At 48.1% G+C, this 14,737-nt stretch overlaps 1 protein-coding gene across 4 annotated transcripts in view; it reads left to right on the plus strand.

The window, feature by feature from the left end:
• ANKRD28 (ankyrin repeat domain 28) overlaps positions 1–14,737 on the plus strand; it is a 205,414-nt gene that overhangs the window by 22,592 nt on the left and 168,085 nt on the right. Inside the window, exon 1 of one of the 4 annotated variants that reach the window (XM_054020037.1) lies at positions 13,190–13,326. The exons of 2 other annotated variants lie outside the window; for them this stretch is intronic. In XM_054020037.1, the coding sequence (XP_053876012.1) occupies positions 13,198–13,326 (129 nt within the window). In that variant the 5' untranslated portion in view covers positions 13,190–13,197. Of the gene's footprint in view, positions 1–13,189; positions 13,327–14,737 lie in introns of those variants that run through there. One more of the 4 variants, XM_054020032.1, reaches the window with a different exon arrangement.

Below are 14,737 nucleotides of genomic sequence, written 5' to 3' on the forward strand. Positions count from 1 at the left end.
GACTCTTGCAGCTATAATTCTATAGTTGGACAGGTGGATTGGTTTTCGGGTCCCAACCTTCAGGACACCTGTTTCCATATCACAATTCATCTGTCTCACAAGTGATTCAAGCTTGTTTTGATACGTCAGGATCACTACCAGTAGTAAACCAGTAGAACCCTGCTGACTCTGGTCTTTCACTTCTCATTTGAGTCTAACATAATACTATATTAATTTTATATATTATCAATTTAAATTCCTCGTGAACAGAAATCCTCATCACAAACCCATCATACAGAGAAAGTGATTTCTCTTCAAGAAGTCTCGTTTGAACCTAAAATATACATGAAACTTCTAAGACAGCCTAAATTAATTGTTATTCCTAGTATCTGAATGGTGGCGGCTGAAGGGTTGGGTGAGGAAGTTCATGTACAGTAATATATCAATAATACCCATGTGGTCATTCTTTAGTCCATTTTACCCATTAGTCATTGTTGATTATGATTTTGCTGCCAACTGTTGCACAGTTTCAGAGTTTAAGGCCAGAGGGACTGCAAGAGCATCTAGTCTGACCTGCATTTTTCCACCACCCAGCACCTGCATGCTAAACCCAACAGCTGAAATTAGACCAAAGTATTACAGACCACAGAATACTTGCCTATTATGTACCACAGGCACAGGGAATAACTATAAATTGTTCCCGTGGTATTCAGTGATACATTTTAATATAGACGGTGGTTACACGATATACAGGTGTGTGTGTATACAGATGTATGTATATTAGGGCTGTCAAGCGATTAAAAAAAGAATCACGATTAATCGCACTGTTAAACAATAATAGAATAACATTTATTTAAATATTTTGGATGTTTCCTACATTTTCAAATATATTAATTTTCATAACACAATACAAAGTGTACAGTGCTCACTTTATATTTATTTTTTATTACAAGTATTTGCAATGTAAAAATAAAAAGAAATCTTATTTTTCAATTCATCTAATACAAGTACTGTAATGCAATCTGTTTATCATGAAATTTGAACCTACAAATGTAGAATTATGTACAAAACGACGCCATTCGGTGTGTCTTCTACTTTTTTTTTTTTCCAAAGGTGTTAGGGGATGCAGCTTATGCAGTTACCTCCTACACCTGGGAGTATTTCCATATTCGACAATTGGCTATTCAAGGGCCAGTCTTACAAGGTTCTCTCTGCAGTACAGATAGCTCTGTTCCTGTTCTGTGAGCTAGGGTTCCATCTCAACATTGAGAAATCTACTTTAACCCTGATGCAATGGATTGAGTTTATGAGGGGCGTTCTTAAATGCAATATCAGCCAGGGCTTACCCTCCTACTTGTAAGTTTCTTGATACTAACAGGTCTAATCTCAACAAGTCAAATCAGCCCACGGACTTCCATAGGAAATTGTCTTCAACAGCTTAGACAAATGGCAGCGGGTACCTTTGTGACACATCATGCCAGGCTATACCGTCAGTGTTTCCAGGGCTGGCTCAGAACTATTTATGCTACAAACTGTCTGAACAAACTGGTGTCAGTCCCATGTCAAGTATGAGATTCTCTTAATTAGTCAAAAGACCCAGACTAGGTTTGTGTGGGAAATCCATTCATTCTACCTTCTCCTCCCATCACCATAATGACAGCTGCATCCCTGATAGGCCAGGGAGCGAATTTATGGCCTACACAACTCAGGGCAAATGGACCAAGAGGCACGATTGCACTTCATCAGTTTCTTTGAAAAATGCCTGAATCTGTTGCCTACCCTTAATCAGAAACAAGTCCATAAAGAACTTGAAAATGTAGTGTTCATGTTCTATATCAACTGACAAGGAAGGGCCAGATCTCCTTCTCTTTGTGCTGAAGTGATAAAGCGCTGGAGCTGGCGCCTAAACAGCAGAGATTAGGATACAATTGGCTATCTTCCAGGGGTACAGAATCCAACTTCAGCAGGTACTTCTCCCAGAACTGTAAATGGGAATTGGACCCTCAGATACTCAAACAAATCTTTCTGACTTGGAGAGTTCTGGAAATAGACCTCTTTGCCACTGTTACCAACAAGAAGTGTAAATGTTTTTATTTGGGTGGGGTGTTAGACCCTCTCACTGGGATACCCCTTTCTTGTTCAGTGGACAAGAGATCTTCTATATGCATCTCCTCTGATGCTCCTGATTCTGAGGATAGTAAACCAAGTCAAGCATGACAAGGGCAAATTCATATTAGTAGTTCTGACATGCCCCAGACAGACCTGGTAGCCTTACCTAATTCACCTAGCTGTTTAACATGCAATCACTCTTCCGTCCATTCCTCATCTCCTGTCTCAAGATGTTGGTTGGATGTTTCACCCCAACCTGAGGTTCTTCTTCGAGTGCTTGCTCATATCCATTCCATTAGGTGTGCGCGCGCCGCGTGCACGATCGTCGGAAGATTTTCTACCCTAGCAACACCGGCGGGTCGGCTGTGGAGCCCCCTAGAGTGGCGCCTTCATGGCGCTGAATATATACCCCAGCCGACCCGGCGCCCCCTCAGTTCCTTCTTACCGCCCCTGACGGTCGTTGGAACTGTGGAGCGCGGCGTAGCTGTTCTCCACTCTCCCTAGCTTATCCAGTTATTCACAGTTATAGTTGTAGTTTTAGTGGTTTATAGTTATATAGTTGGTTATTCACTTGTTATAGTTGTTATATAGTTAAAAAAAGGGGGATTAAGGGGGTTGTCTCCCCCCTTTTTTCCCCGGCCGCGTGGTCGGGCTCATGCCCAAGGCTCCCGGCTTCAAGCAGTGCGCCTCCTGCGCTAAGCATATGCCAACGAGCGACCCGCACGACTCGTGTCTGAAGTGCCTGGGAGAGTCCCATCAAACAGATAAGTGCAAGATCTGTAAGGCCTTCAAACCGAGGACCAAGAAGGAGCGGGACTTTCGACTCCGGCAAATCCTTATGGAGGCAGCACTTAGCCCGGACGCTCCATCGGCGCGCCAGGCCCCGGCACCTAGCACCTCGGTGCACCGACCATGCCGACCACGGCAGACAAGCCTCCACGGCACCGGACCTCATCGGCACCGCACTCACAACAAGTGCCTCGGCACCGTTCATCATCCCCGGGACATAAAAAATCCCATAAGGCGGGGACCTCAGTGCCGAAGACACCGGCTCCCCCGGTGCCGGGGGTAGAGCCGCGTCCACCTGTGGAGCACCGGAAACAGGTGCCTCCAGCACCGTCGACTCCGGCTCCAAGGCCGTTGAGTCCGGTGCAGACAGTCACCACCGAGACCGGCGGTGATACAGTGCCTCCCGTCGACACCGGAGACTTTCGCGACGGCGAGAGACTTGATCGCTCTCACGGAGCCGGCACCGCCACAACCACCGGCACCGTCGGCACCGTTGACTCGCACGGTCCAATCTAGGGGAAAACCTGCCTTGATGCGCCCTCCATCACAAGGGCTGGAACCGCGGCACCGATCCAGGTCCCGAAGCAGGTCCCCTCGCCGCTCGCAGTCCCGGCGCCGGATATCACCTCGGCACCGGTCGTACTCGCGGCCAAGATCATCGCGGCACCGCTCTACATCTCGGCACCGTTATGATCGTCGGCACCGATCGACGTCGAGACGTAGCTCTCGGCACCGATACGATCGACGTTCGATTTCGAGAGGCCGCTCCCGGCACCGGGCCTACTCTAGGTCATCGTCTCGATCCAGGTCCGACTCCCGGCACCGGCGAGGCCATCGGTACCGATCGCGATCTCGGCACCGATCGCCGGCACCGCGTAGAGATGGAACATCTCTAGATCGGCACCGGACGACACCGTATCCCACGGGATTCGTCTCGGCGCAGTCGGCACCGCCATGGCCATCGAGATCGGTGTCTCGCTCCTCTGAGGACCTACCAAGATCGGCATACCCCCCTCAGGGGCAAGCCGGGGAACAAGATTTAGGCCATTGGCAAGAGGGAGCAGAGGACCCTGACCAGGGCCCATCTCACTGGTCGTTCTGGACCCCGTGGTCATACCACCAGGCGCAAGGGGCTCCAACAACCTCTCGCTCGGGTCACTCTGACACAAGGGCACCAGAGTCCACCATCTCTCGCCCTCCTCCAGGGGGCATGGAGGCCTCTGTATCCGCACCACCTGACGTCCCGGACCCAAGGACAGGTGACGCTCCGACCCAGGAACAGGGAGACCAGGATCCTCCCCTGGATCCCTTACCACCAGAGGCATCCTCCTCTTCCTCTCCGGATGAGGCAGTGGCGGGCACGTCGTGCACAGGTCCACCCCCGATAGATCTTCGGCCTCATCAGGACCTGTTACGTAGGATGGCCCGTAACATGGACCTACAGACGGAGGAGATAGTGGAGGTGCAGGACCCCATTGTAAATATTCTCGCGGCGGATGTCCCATCAAGAGTGGCGTTGCCTCTGATCCGCACGATCCAGGCGAACGCAACTACGATATGGCAGACCCCTGCCTCTATCCCACCTACAGCGAGAGGGGTGGAAAGAAAGTACTTTGTCCCTTCCAAAGACTACGAGTACTTGTACACCCATCCCCAACCGTGTTCACTGGTGGTGTCATCAGTGAATGCAAGGGAGCGACACGGTCAACAAGCTGCAGCGCCCAAATCAAAGGAGGCTAAGCGTCTCGATTTGTTTGGCCGTAAAGTTTATTCAGCTGGAGGGCTGCAACTTAGAGCGGCTAACCAGCAGGCGCTCCTGAGCCGCTATAACTTTAATTCCTGGAACTCTATGGGGAAGTTCAAGGAATTGGTTCCCCAAGAGTCCAGGGAAGAGTTTGGGGCCTTGGTTGAGGAAGGTAAGAAGGTGGCTCGGACCTCCTTACAGGCCTCCCTGGACATAGCGGACTCGGCCGCGAGAACCCTAGCCGCAGGTATCGCTATGCGCAGGACCTCCTGGCTCCAAGTTTCGGGTTTACCCCCTGAATTACAGCAGACCCTACAGGATTTGCCCTTTGAAGGACAGGGGTTGTTCTCGGAGAAGACGGACTCTCGATTGCAGAGCCTCAAGGACTCCAGGACAATTATGCGCTCTTTGGGGATGCATGTTGCGGGTCCCCAGCGCAGACCATTTAGACCCCAGCCTCAATGTTTTTACCCCCCTCCACCTTGTCAGAGACAGGACCCTGCCAGAAGGCGAGGGCGAGGTGGTAGGAGAAGATGGGTTGGCCCTCAACCCGGTCAGAACCAGGGGCCACCAAGACCACCTTCAGGTCCTAGACAGAACTTTTGAAGGTGCGGTCGAGGACGGCGCCCCAGTCATCCCCCAGGATCCAGCTCCCTCCTTTCGGGATCGCCTCTCCCACTTCCACCGTGCTTGGTCCATTATAACTTCAGACCGTTGGGTCCTCCGCACGGTGGAGAGGGGATACGCTATCCAGTTTTCTTCTATCCCCTCCTCCCACCCCCCTTCCCCGTCCCTCTTCAGGGACCCTTCTCACGAGCAACTTCTTACACAGGAGGTTTCTACACTCCTTGCCATGGGGGCCATAGAGGAGGTTCCGATAGAGTTAAGGGGCAGGGGATTTTATTCCCGTTACTTCCTGATTCCCAAGTCCAAGGGAGGTCTGCGGCCCATCTTGGACTTGCGCGGACTCAACAAATTCGTAGTAAAGTTGAAGTTCCGCATGGTCTCTTTGGGGGCCATTATCCCTTCCCTCGATCCTGGAGACTGGTTCGCCGCCCTCGACATGAAAGACGCATACTTTCATATTGCAATTTACCCACCTCACAGACGCTTCCTGCGATTCGTGGTAAACACGGTGCACTACCAATTTACAGTCCTTCCCTTCGGCCTATCCTCGGCCCCAAGAGTGTTCACGAAATGTATGGCTGTCGTGGCAGCGTACCTTCGTCGGCAAGAAATACAGGTGTTCCCGTACCTAGACGACTGGCTGGTACGCGGTCGCACCAAGGAGCAAGTTCAAGCTCACGTCCACAGAATAGTGCACATATTCAACGAGTTGGGCATCCTACTCAACAAGGACAAATCCACTCTAGAACCTACCCAGAGAATAGAATTCATCGGCGCAGTTCTAGACTCCAGACGTGCACAAGCCATCCTGCCAGACAACCGCTTTGTCACCATCAAGAACCTCATTCAAGGGCTCAAGACCTTCCCAACTACCACGGTGAGGTCGTGCCTCACCCTGCTGGGTCACATGGCTTCCTGCACGTACGTAACCAGGCATGCCAGACTTCGGCTTCGCCCACTTCAAACCTGGGTGTCATCAATATACCGTCCACATCGAGACAGCCTGAACATGGTGGTCACGGTCCCGAACTCGGTCCTGGCCTCCCTCACCTGGTGGCTAGATCGCAATGTGGTCTGCGAGGGGATGCCATTTCACGCCCCACAACCCTCTCTGCACCTGGTCACAGACGCGTCATCTCTGGGTTGGGGCGCCCATCTCAACGAACAACATACCCAGGGCCTGTGGTCTGCACCCCAGTTAGCCCTGCACATCAATGTTCGGGAACTGATGGCGGTGCGCCTGGCGTGCCAGGCATTCCTCAATCTCCTACGTGGCCGCTGTGTGTTAGTTCTCATCGACAACACCACGGCCATGTTTTACATCAACAAGCAAGGAGGAGCACGTTCGTCAATTCTATGCCAAGAGGCCATTCGCCTGTGGGACTTCTGCATCGCCCACTCAATCCATCTCACGGCATCGTTCCTCCCTGGAGTCCAGAACACTCTAGCGGACCGACTCAGCAGGTCCTTCCAGACGCACGAGTGGTCTATCCGTCCGGACATCATACATTCCATCTTCCAGAGGTGGGGGTTTCCCCAGATAGACCTGTTTGCATCTCGAGACAACAGGAAGTGCCATATGTTCTGCTCCCTACAAGGTCGAGCTCAGGGCTCCCTCTCGGATGCGTTTCTCCTTCCCTGGAAAGACCACCTGTTTTATGCATTCCCTCCGTTTCCTCTGGTCCACAAGGTACTGCTCAAATTGCGCAGAGACCAGGCACAGGTAATTCTGGTCGCTCCAGCGTGGCCGAGACAACATTGGTACACCACACTGTTGGAACTCTCGGTTCAGACACCGATCCCGCTTCCGTTGTGTCCGGATCTCATCTCTCAGGACCACGGCCGGCTGCGTCACCCCGACCTGCAATCACTCCACCTCACGGCGTGGCTGCTCCATGGTTCACCCAGGCAGAGCAGCAATGCTCGCACTCTGTCCAACAGATTCTGCTGAGCAGTAGGAAGCCCTCAACACGCACCACGTACCTGGCCAAGTGGAAGCGGTTCTCCTGTTGGTGCGAACGAGCAGCCATGTCCCCGTTGCAGGCACCCATTCCTCTCATTTTGGAATATCTCCTCTCCCTAAAACAGCAGGGGTTGGCGATATCTTCAATTAGAGTTCACCTGGCCACTATATCGGCCTTTCACCCAGGGGAACTCGCGTCCTCGGTATTCTCTAACCCGATGGTCGTTAGATTCCTCAAGGGCTTAGACCGGATGTACCCACAACAACGTCAGCCCGTTCAGACGTGGGACCTCAACCTGGTTCTCTCCAAGCTCACAGGTCCTCCATTCGAGCCACTGGCCACCTGTTCACTTTTGTACCTATCCTGGAAGACAGCCTTCCTTGTAGCCATCACCTCAGCAAGGCGTGTTTCTGAACTCAGGGCGCTTACATCTGAGCCCCCTTACACAGTTTTTCACAAGGATAAAGTGCAACTTCGTCCACATCCTGCCTTTCTCCCTAAGGTGGTTTCTCCTTTTCATATCAACCAGGATATATTTCTCCCGGTCTTTCATCCTAAACCACATGCCACTCGCCAGGATCAACGTTTGCATTCCCTGGACGTACGCAGGGCCCTGGCCTTCTATATTGACCGCACAAAGCGCTTTAGAAAGACGACGCAACTCTTCGTCGCAGTGGCCGACCGAATGAAAGGCTCACCGGTCTCCTCACAACGCCTATCCTCCTGGATTACGTCTTGCATCCGGACTTGCTATGACCTGGCAGGTGTCTCAGCACCGCACCTCACCGCTCACTCCACGAGGGCCCAAGCCTCCTCGACTGCTTTCCTGGCACATGTTCTGATCCAGGACATTTGTAGAGCGGCGGTTTGGTCATCAGTCCACACATTTGCAGCTCACTATGCACTAGTGCAGCAGTCCAGAGACGATGCTGCTTTCGGATCAGCGGTTTTGCACACAGCAATGTCTCACTCCGACCCCACCACCTAAGTTGGGCTTGGGAGTCACCTAATGGAATGGATATGAGCAAGCACTCGAAGAAGAAAAGACGGTTACTCACCGTTGTAACTGTTGTTCTTCGAGATGTGTTGCTCATATCCATTCCAAACCCGCCCCCCGTCCCCACTGTCGGAGTAGCCGGCAAGAAGGAACTGAGGGGGCGCCGGGTCGGCTGGGGTATATATTCAGCGCCATGAAGGCGCCACTCTAGGGGGCTCCACAGCCGACCCGCCGGTGTTGCTAGGGTAGAAAATCTTCCGACGATCGTGCACGCGGCGCGCGCACACCTAATGGAATGGATATGAGCAACACATCTCGAAGAACAACAGTTACAACGGTGAGTAACCGTCTTATCCTTCTTTGTCTCAAAGCATGATTTCTAAGTGGCTCATGGGAATAGAGACTTACTGTTCTGAGGCGGTACAACAGGTATTATTGAACAGTAGACAAGAGTTCATGAGAGATACTTTTCCTTCACAAATGGAAGAGATTAATCATTAGGGGGGAAGGCTAGCCCAGTGGTTTGAGCATTGGCCTGCTAAACCTAGGGTTGTGAGTTCAATCCTTGAAGGGGCCACTTAGGAATCTGGGGCAAAATCAGTACTTGGTCCTGCTAGTGTAGGCAGGGAGCTGGACGCGATGACCTTTCAGGGTCCCTTCCAGTCCTAGGAGATAGGATATCTCCATTTATTTATTTGGTGTGATCAGAGATGTGTTCTACCTGCTCACTCATCCATCTTGACAGTTTTGGACTACCTTCTTGAGTTTTAAAAAACTAGGATATCTATGAGTTGTATCAGGGTACGTCTAGCAGCTATTATAGCCTTTCATTCCCTGTTCAGGGACTCTCAGTTTTTGCTCATCCCACAACTGAGTTTCTTGAAGGACTGTGGAACCTTTCCCTCAAGTTAAGGAACCCACTCCAACTCGAGAGATGAACCTAATACTTAAATGCCTTATAAATCCTCGATTTTTTTGAGCCAGTGGCTACGTCTTAACTCATTAACTTATCTATGAAGATGGTCTTTCTGGTGGCTATCCTCTCTGCCTGAAGGACTGATGAAATAGGCGCTCAAAAGGCGGGACTTCCATTTACTTATTTGATGACAAAGTTTTCTTACATCCACGTTCTCATTTGTCGTCTGAATTTCAAATTAACCAAGTCTTCTACCTTCCGGTCACTTTTTCTAAAACCTCATCAGTCCTGTGGAATGCTGCTTTATGTACCTTGGTTGTTAGGAGGACATTGCCCTTTTATTTGGACAGAACCAGATCATTTAGGAAATCACTCAAGCTGTGTCCATTTGTGGATAGATCTAAAGATTCGTCAGGTGCCACCCAAAGACTCTCAAGGGGGATCTGATTGTTATCATACTATGAATCTGCTGACATTCACCCTCCTCATATAGTGTTGGGCCATTGCACAAGATCTCTACTTGTATGGCATTGTTCAAATGCATTCCTGTTCTGGACAGTTGCAAGGCAGCAATTTGGATTTCAACTCGCATCTTTTCCAGACATTACGTGGTAATCCAGTCTTCAGGCTTGGATGCTGCTTTTGGGAATGCAGTTTTATTAGTCTGGGATGTGATTCCAAAGCCCCCTTCTCCAGCTAGGTGCTGCTTGGTAGTCACTAGAGATGGAGCACCCAGGGGGACAGTACTTGAAGAGGTTACTTACCCTGTGCAGTAACTGGAGTTTTTTGAGATGTTGACCCATGGGTGTTCCACTACCTACCCTCCTTCCCCTCTGCTTCAGTGTTTCCATTGAGACTTTATGGTGAAGAAGGAACTGAGAGTGGTTTGATTGTGCAGCCCTATAGAGCCTCGATGCAGGGTAAGAGGATATAAGAGGGCGCATGCAGGGGTTGAATAGGCACTTCGACCAAAAATCTCTGATCAGAGGGCATGAGGTATAAGTGCAGCTGAAGTGGAGCACCCATGGGGGGGGGGGAAGCACATCTTGAACTCCAGTTACTGCATAGGGTGAGTAATCTCTCCTTATCTGATAACTCAGGCTCAGTTTACTTAAAAAATAAAGCGGGGTGGCGGGGGGGAGCTCTTTCCCAGGGTTTCAAAACTAGTACAGCTGTGTGTGTGGTGAATGATGCTTTAAAAATTGTAAAAATCAAAAAATCAAAAAGGGTATAAAGAGTCTATACCTTGGAAAATCTTTGTAAAAGGTGGAATGTTTTAACTTGCTGAATGATCCAATAAAAATAAACTTTACAGTGGGTTTTAGATTGGGGAAGCACAGTGACTTAATGAAAAGGCACTGTTACTGTCTTCATTCTCCATGAAACAATAGATTGTTTGGTTCGACATAGTAGGTGCTATTCTATTGTAGCTTTATTATGTCTTTTGTAGAAACCTGAATTGTGTTTTTACTCGTAAGTATTTTGGATACAAAGCAAATATTAAAACTGATAGCTAGGGGGGAGAGAAATTGAGTTAGAGGTAAGGGAAGAAAGAGTCATGGTAGAAACAGCAAATGTGGTGTTCCTGGCCAGCTTAATGGCAAATAGATTCCCTATTCAGTGTGGGAAGTACCAGGACTGAAGCAGAGAACTGTAAAAGAGTACAGTAACATGAGGAACTTGGATTCCTCCACCTCAGAGCCAGGTGAAGCACACATTTCCCTCCTTAACTGCATTTATGGAGCACTGGTTTGTGATTCTTCATCACCAGAAAGACCTTGGTATCAGGTAGTAATGGTTATTCCCCTTTCCGTGTGCTTCCATTTCATGACACCAAGGAAATAGTGTGGAAATTCTGGGAGACACCTGGTCCCCACTCTGCCTTCTCCAATGCAATGTTTTGCTTTGATTAGCTCTCCCAGACACTAATAGTATACCAGCAACCTGCTTTGTAATAGCGATTGCAATTCTGTTGAGAGAAGTTCCAGACAAAATAGAAGCTACTGACTCTTGTTCCAACTGAGAAGATTTGGATGAGGCTCTGCAGTAGTTGTGTGGTGAAAACTGCCCCTCATGAAAAGTTGAAGAAATCTTTTCTCTTTCCCATTCCAGGTTTTTGATCTCCCTGTGGATTTTAGTTCCAGATACCTACCAGAAGAAATCTCCCACAAACAGAAGTAATCTAGCAGCATCTACTTCAGAAGTAAACTGGTGGGGAGTCTGTTAGGGGGAAGTAGGCCTCCCTTTTCCTTCTTATGATGCAGGCTTTGGGTGTCGTCTTAGCAATGGGGGCACATCAGAGGACCAATGTGTACTTCCATTGAGCTCATTAGGATACTTCATAGACTTAGATCTTTTTTCAGATATGTAGATTCATCCTTTAACCTCTACCTCTCTTGCCCGAAGAAGAGGCTGTGGGGTCAAGTGCTGTGCTTTCTTCTGAATGTCAAAGCATTAACAAAGATTCCATAGCAGGAGTGCTTTGCAGGAATCCACTCTTAGCTGTCAGTAATGCCAAATGTCATCAGGTCTCTGTCTAGTGTTGGATCTTAAATGGCCTAACTCCTTTGTGTGGCCTTCAGAAAAGTCAGATAGACAGATATCATAGCTGTAGAACCAGGAGACTTTCTTGTAATCCATGGACTTCTGACTTCTGATACTTACTTTCATGTTTCCATTGTGCACATTCATTAAAAATACCTCTGCTTTGTTCTGGGCCAAGAACGATTTCAGTACATTGTCAGCATTACCTTAGTCTGCAGGGACTTTACAAAAACTATGATTGAGGTAGTAGAGCCCCTCTTTTGTCTGAAATTTTGAATATTCTTTACATTGATGACTGCTTTTAAGGCTCCAGTGTATGACAGCAAGGAATCCAGAAGCCTGTGTCCTTAGTAACTGCCCCAAGGCTTGTAGTTAATTTCAGGAAAAGTATATTAGTCCTTTGAGAATTGTCCCCTTGGAGGGCAGTCTGACCTAATTCTTGACATAATGCCTCCTTCAGAGAAGTCCTGCTGACCAGGAAATGGGCAGAAAGACTTTACTTAGTTCTTTTAGCCCAGTCGTTTTCAGCCTTGTCCATACTGGGGCTGTCCTGATTCCCTTTCTGTTTATCAATATGGGAAGCGCCAAGTGCTGACACTTTGTTCAATGAAAAAAATCATTTAGAGCAAACCAGTTTTGATGCTTCCCAGGGGTACCTGTGCTGAGTCACGTCGCTACCACCTGCCCTTAGCATGAGGAAGCCTTATCTGTGCCTGCTGTGGGTCAGCTCGCTAACTCCATTGGCCACAGGCAACACAAGTACTCCCCTCTAGTCCTCACAGGGCTCGCTGTTACTTTAACAGTTAGAGAGTGTCTCCGTTGAATGTCCAGCCCCATGTTCACTAGGTTCTCGTAATGTTCAGACTCATTCTTTGCAAAGAAACAGTACCCCAGCTTCTTGATTCCAGCTCGGATCACCACTCCACATAACATGCAGCACTTAGATATGTTCATAGTGAAATCAAGTATAACTTTATATAACAAAGCATAGAGATTCAAGTAATAGCAAATAGAAGTATTGGAAACCAGTGGTTACATATAAAATCAAAACATGCATTCTAGTGTCTAGACTTATTTAACTAGGTACTCTTGTGTCTCGTAGATTAGTTCTCATCCAAAATCCTTGTAGCACTTCATAGCCAGGCTGTCTGACTTTCCTTTCATGAGACAAGTATGATGTCAGGTTGCTTCCTCAGTGAGGGACATCCGGGTGTTTTCTTGCATCCCAAGATATACCAGAACAATCCTTTGTCTTTACGTATAAACAGGATTCCATCTGACATTCATTTCATCTTGTGGATTTCCTTTCTTGTAGATTTCACAATCTCCTATTTCGGGTGGGGGTCAATATGCAAGTAGGTATACACTGAGGCATGCAATATGTAAACAACCAGACAGGGAGATAGGTGTCTGTTACCTCCTGGCTGACAGGAATCTTTTTGAGGTGTTCCTTAACTTCAATATAGTTTTCAGTATAAATACATAACTCCTTAAATGTTATCCATACATACATTTCACAGTTATTCTGATGACTAGTGGGCTACTGGCTTTCGATAGAGACCTCACATGCTTCGGTGAACTGTTATGCATATATCCGACCTGGAGAAAACCCTCTGCCAGTTGTCGTCATGGGGTCCCCTGGTTCACACTGGTGTTGGTAAGTGAAATATTCAGCAAGGACAACCTATGTCGTCTTGAGTTCAAACAAGTGGTATAAAGTTGTCATGTGAAAACCAATCAACTTTTGGTGTGGAAGAAAAGTTGCTGTTGTTGAGTGCCCAGTTATTCACAAGTTAGTGGAAAGATGTGTGTGTATTGGTGGGTTTATTTCTAATTAAGTTCACAAATTTGTGTCAAGTAACTTTTTCAGTTCCACCACATCATCTTTACCACCAAAGCTTGCTAGTGAGTTAAACAATGTGCCCAAATAGCTTTGGGGTGAAAGTCTAATCATGAGGCCACTCTGTTTTCTGGTCATAGTTGTTTTTTGCTAATGGGGCCCAAAGCTAATACAACACTATCTGCCGAACCCAGTTACAAGAACTGATTGCTGGAGAGCCTCAAAGACTATTTTTACTTTCCTAAGTCAGTGGAAAGCAAAATGGGAAGTCCTCAATATGGATCTTTTCCCACTCATACTGGACAAATGTTTCACTTTTTGCAAAACTGTAAACTGTAGTTTCATTCAGCTTGTACTGAGAAGTACTGGCTTTCCTTATAAACAATTGATCCTGAACATCAGCCACCATAGTATGACTTCATTTAGCTGATTGTGTGAGTGGAGTGGGGAATTGCCTTAACTTGACCTGGCAGCAGCAGCAGCTCCCAGCACAACATTAACGCCATCCAACATATGGAATGCAATCAGTGTTTCCCCAATTATGAGGTTTGGCAGCCTTTGCTACTTGCAGTGACGCCAAGTATGATGGCCAGAGGGCTTTTATGTTTCAGTATTGCCATTTATTAAAACAGTGTTCTGATTTTTAAATTCATAAGCTTTTGCATGAAGAATTCAGTGGATTTCTTTTTTCAAGATGGTTAATCTCCAAATTGCTCAGTACTTCCTCTGTTTTAATGGCCACATACATGTTCCTTTGTCAGCTACTGCAACAACTTGTTTGAAATACTGTAGCAGCTGAGAAGCATTCAGTCGTGTGCGTTTTGGTCTGAGTCTTCCGGCGAGGAGAGTCAGGCTCAAGTGGTAGATCCAGAGAAGAGGGAAGGAAGGGAAGAATGGTTGAGTGTTCTCCTCCTTGGCTTCACAAAATATCTTATGCACTGTAATAGTTTAATTTCCCCTTGGAGGTGGGGGGGAGGGGGGAATGCAGGAGGTAACTGCAGGCTGGTCCCTGCAGGGCAGGAAGACAGAACAAAATGTTTGGTGCCTGGATGCAGTAAAATGGCAGATATACTGAACTCTTCAACATACTGGAACAATTCTGTTTGTGGCTGTAGAATCAAAGTCAACAGGCCTGGAGATGAATGGGACAAGTCATACTTCCTAGACCTATTGTCTTGGACTGACTGCAGAATCAGGCAGGCATCACTGCGTTGGTTTATACTCCGTT

This window comes from Malaclemys terrapin, chromosome 2 (genome assembly GCF_027887155.1).
Source record: "Malaclemys terrapin pileata isolate rMalTer1 chromosome 2, rMalTer1.hap1, whole genome shotgun sequence".
In the NCBI taxonomy this organism is placed as follows: domain Eukaryota; kingdom Metazoa; phylum Chordata; order Testudines; family Emydidae; genus Malaclemys; species Malaclemys terrapin.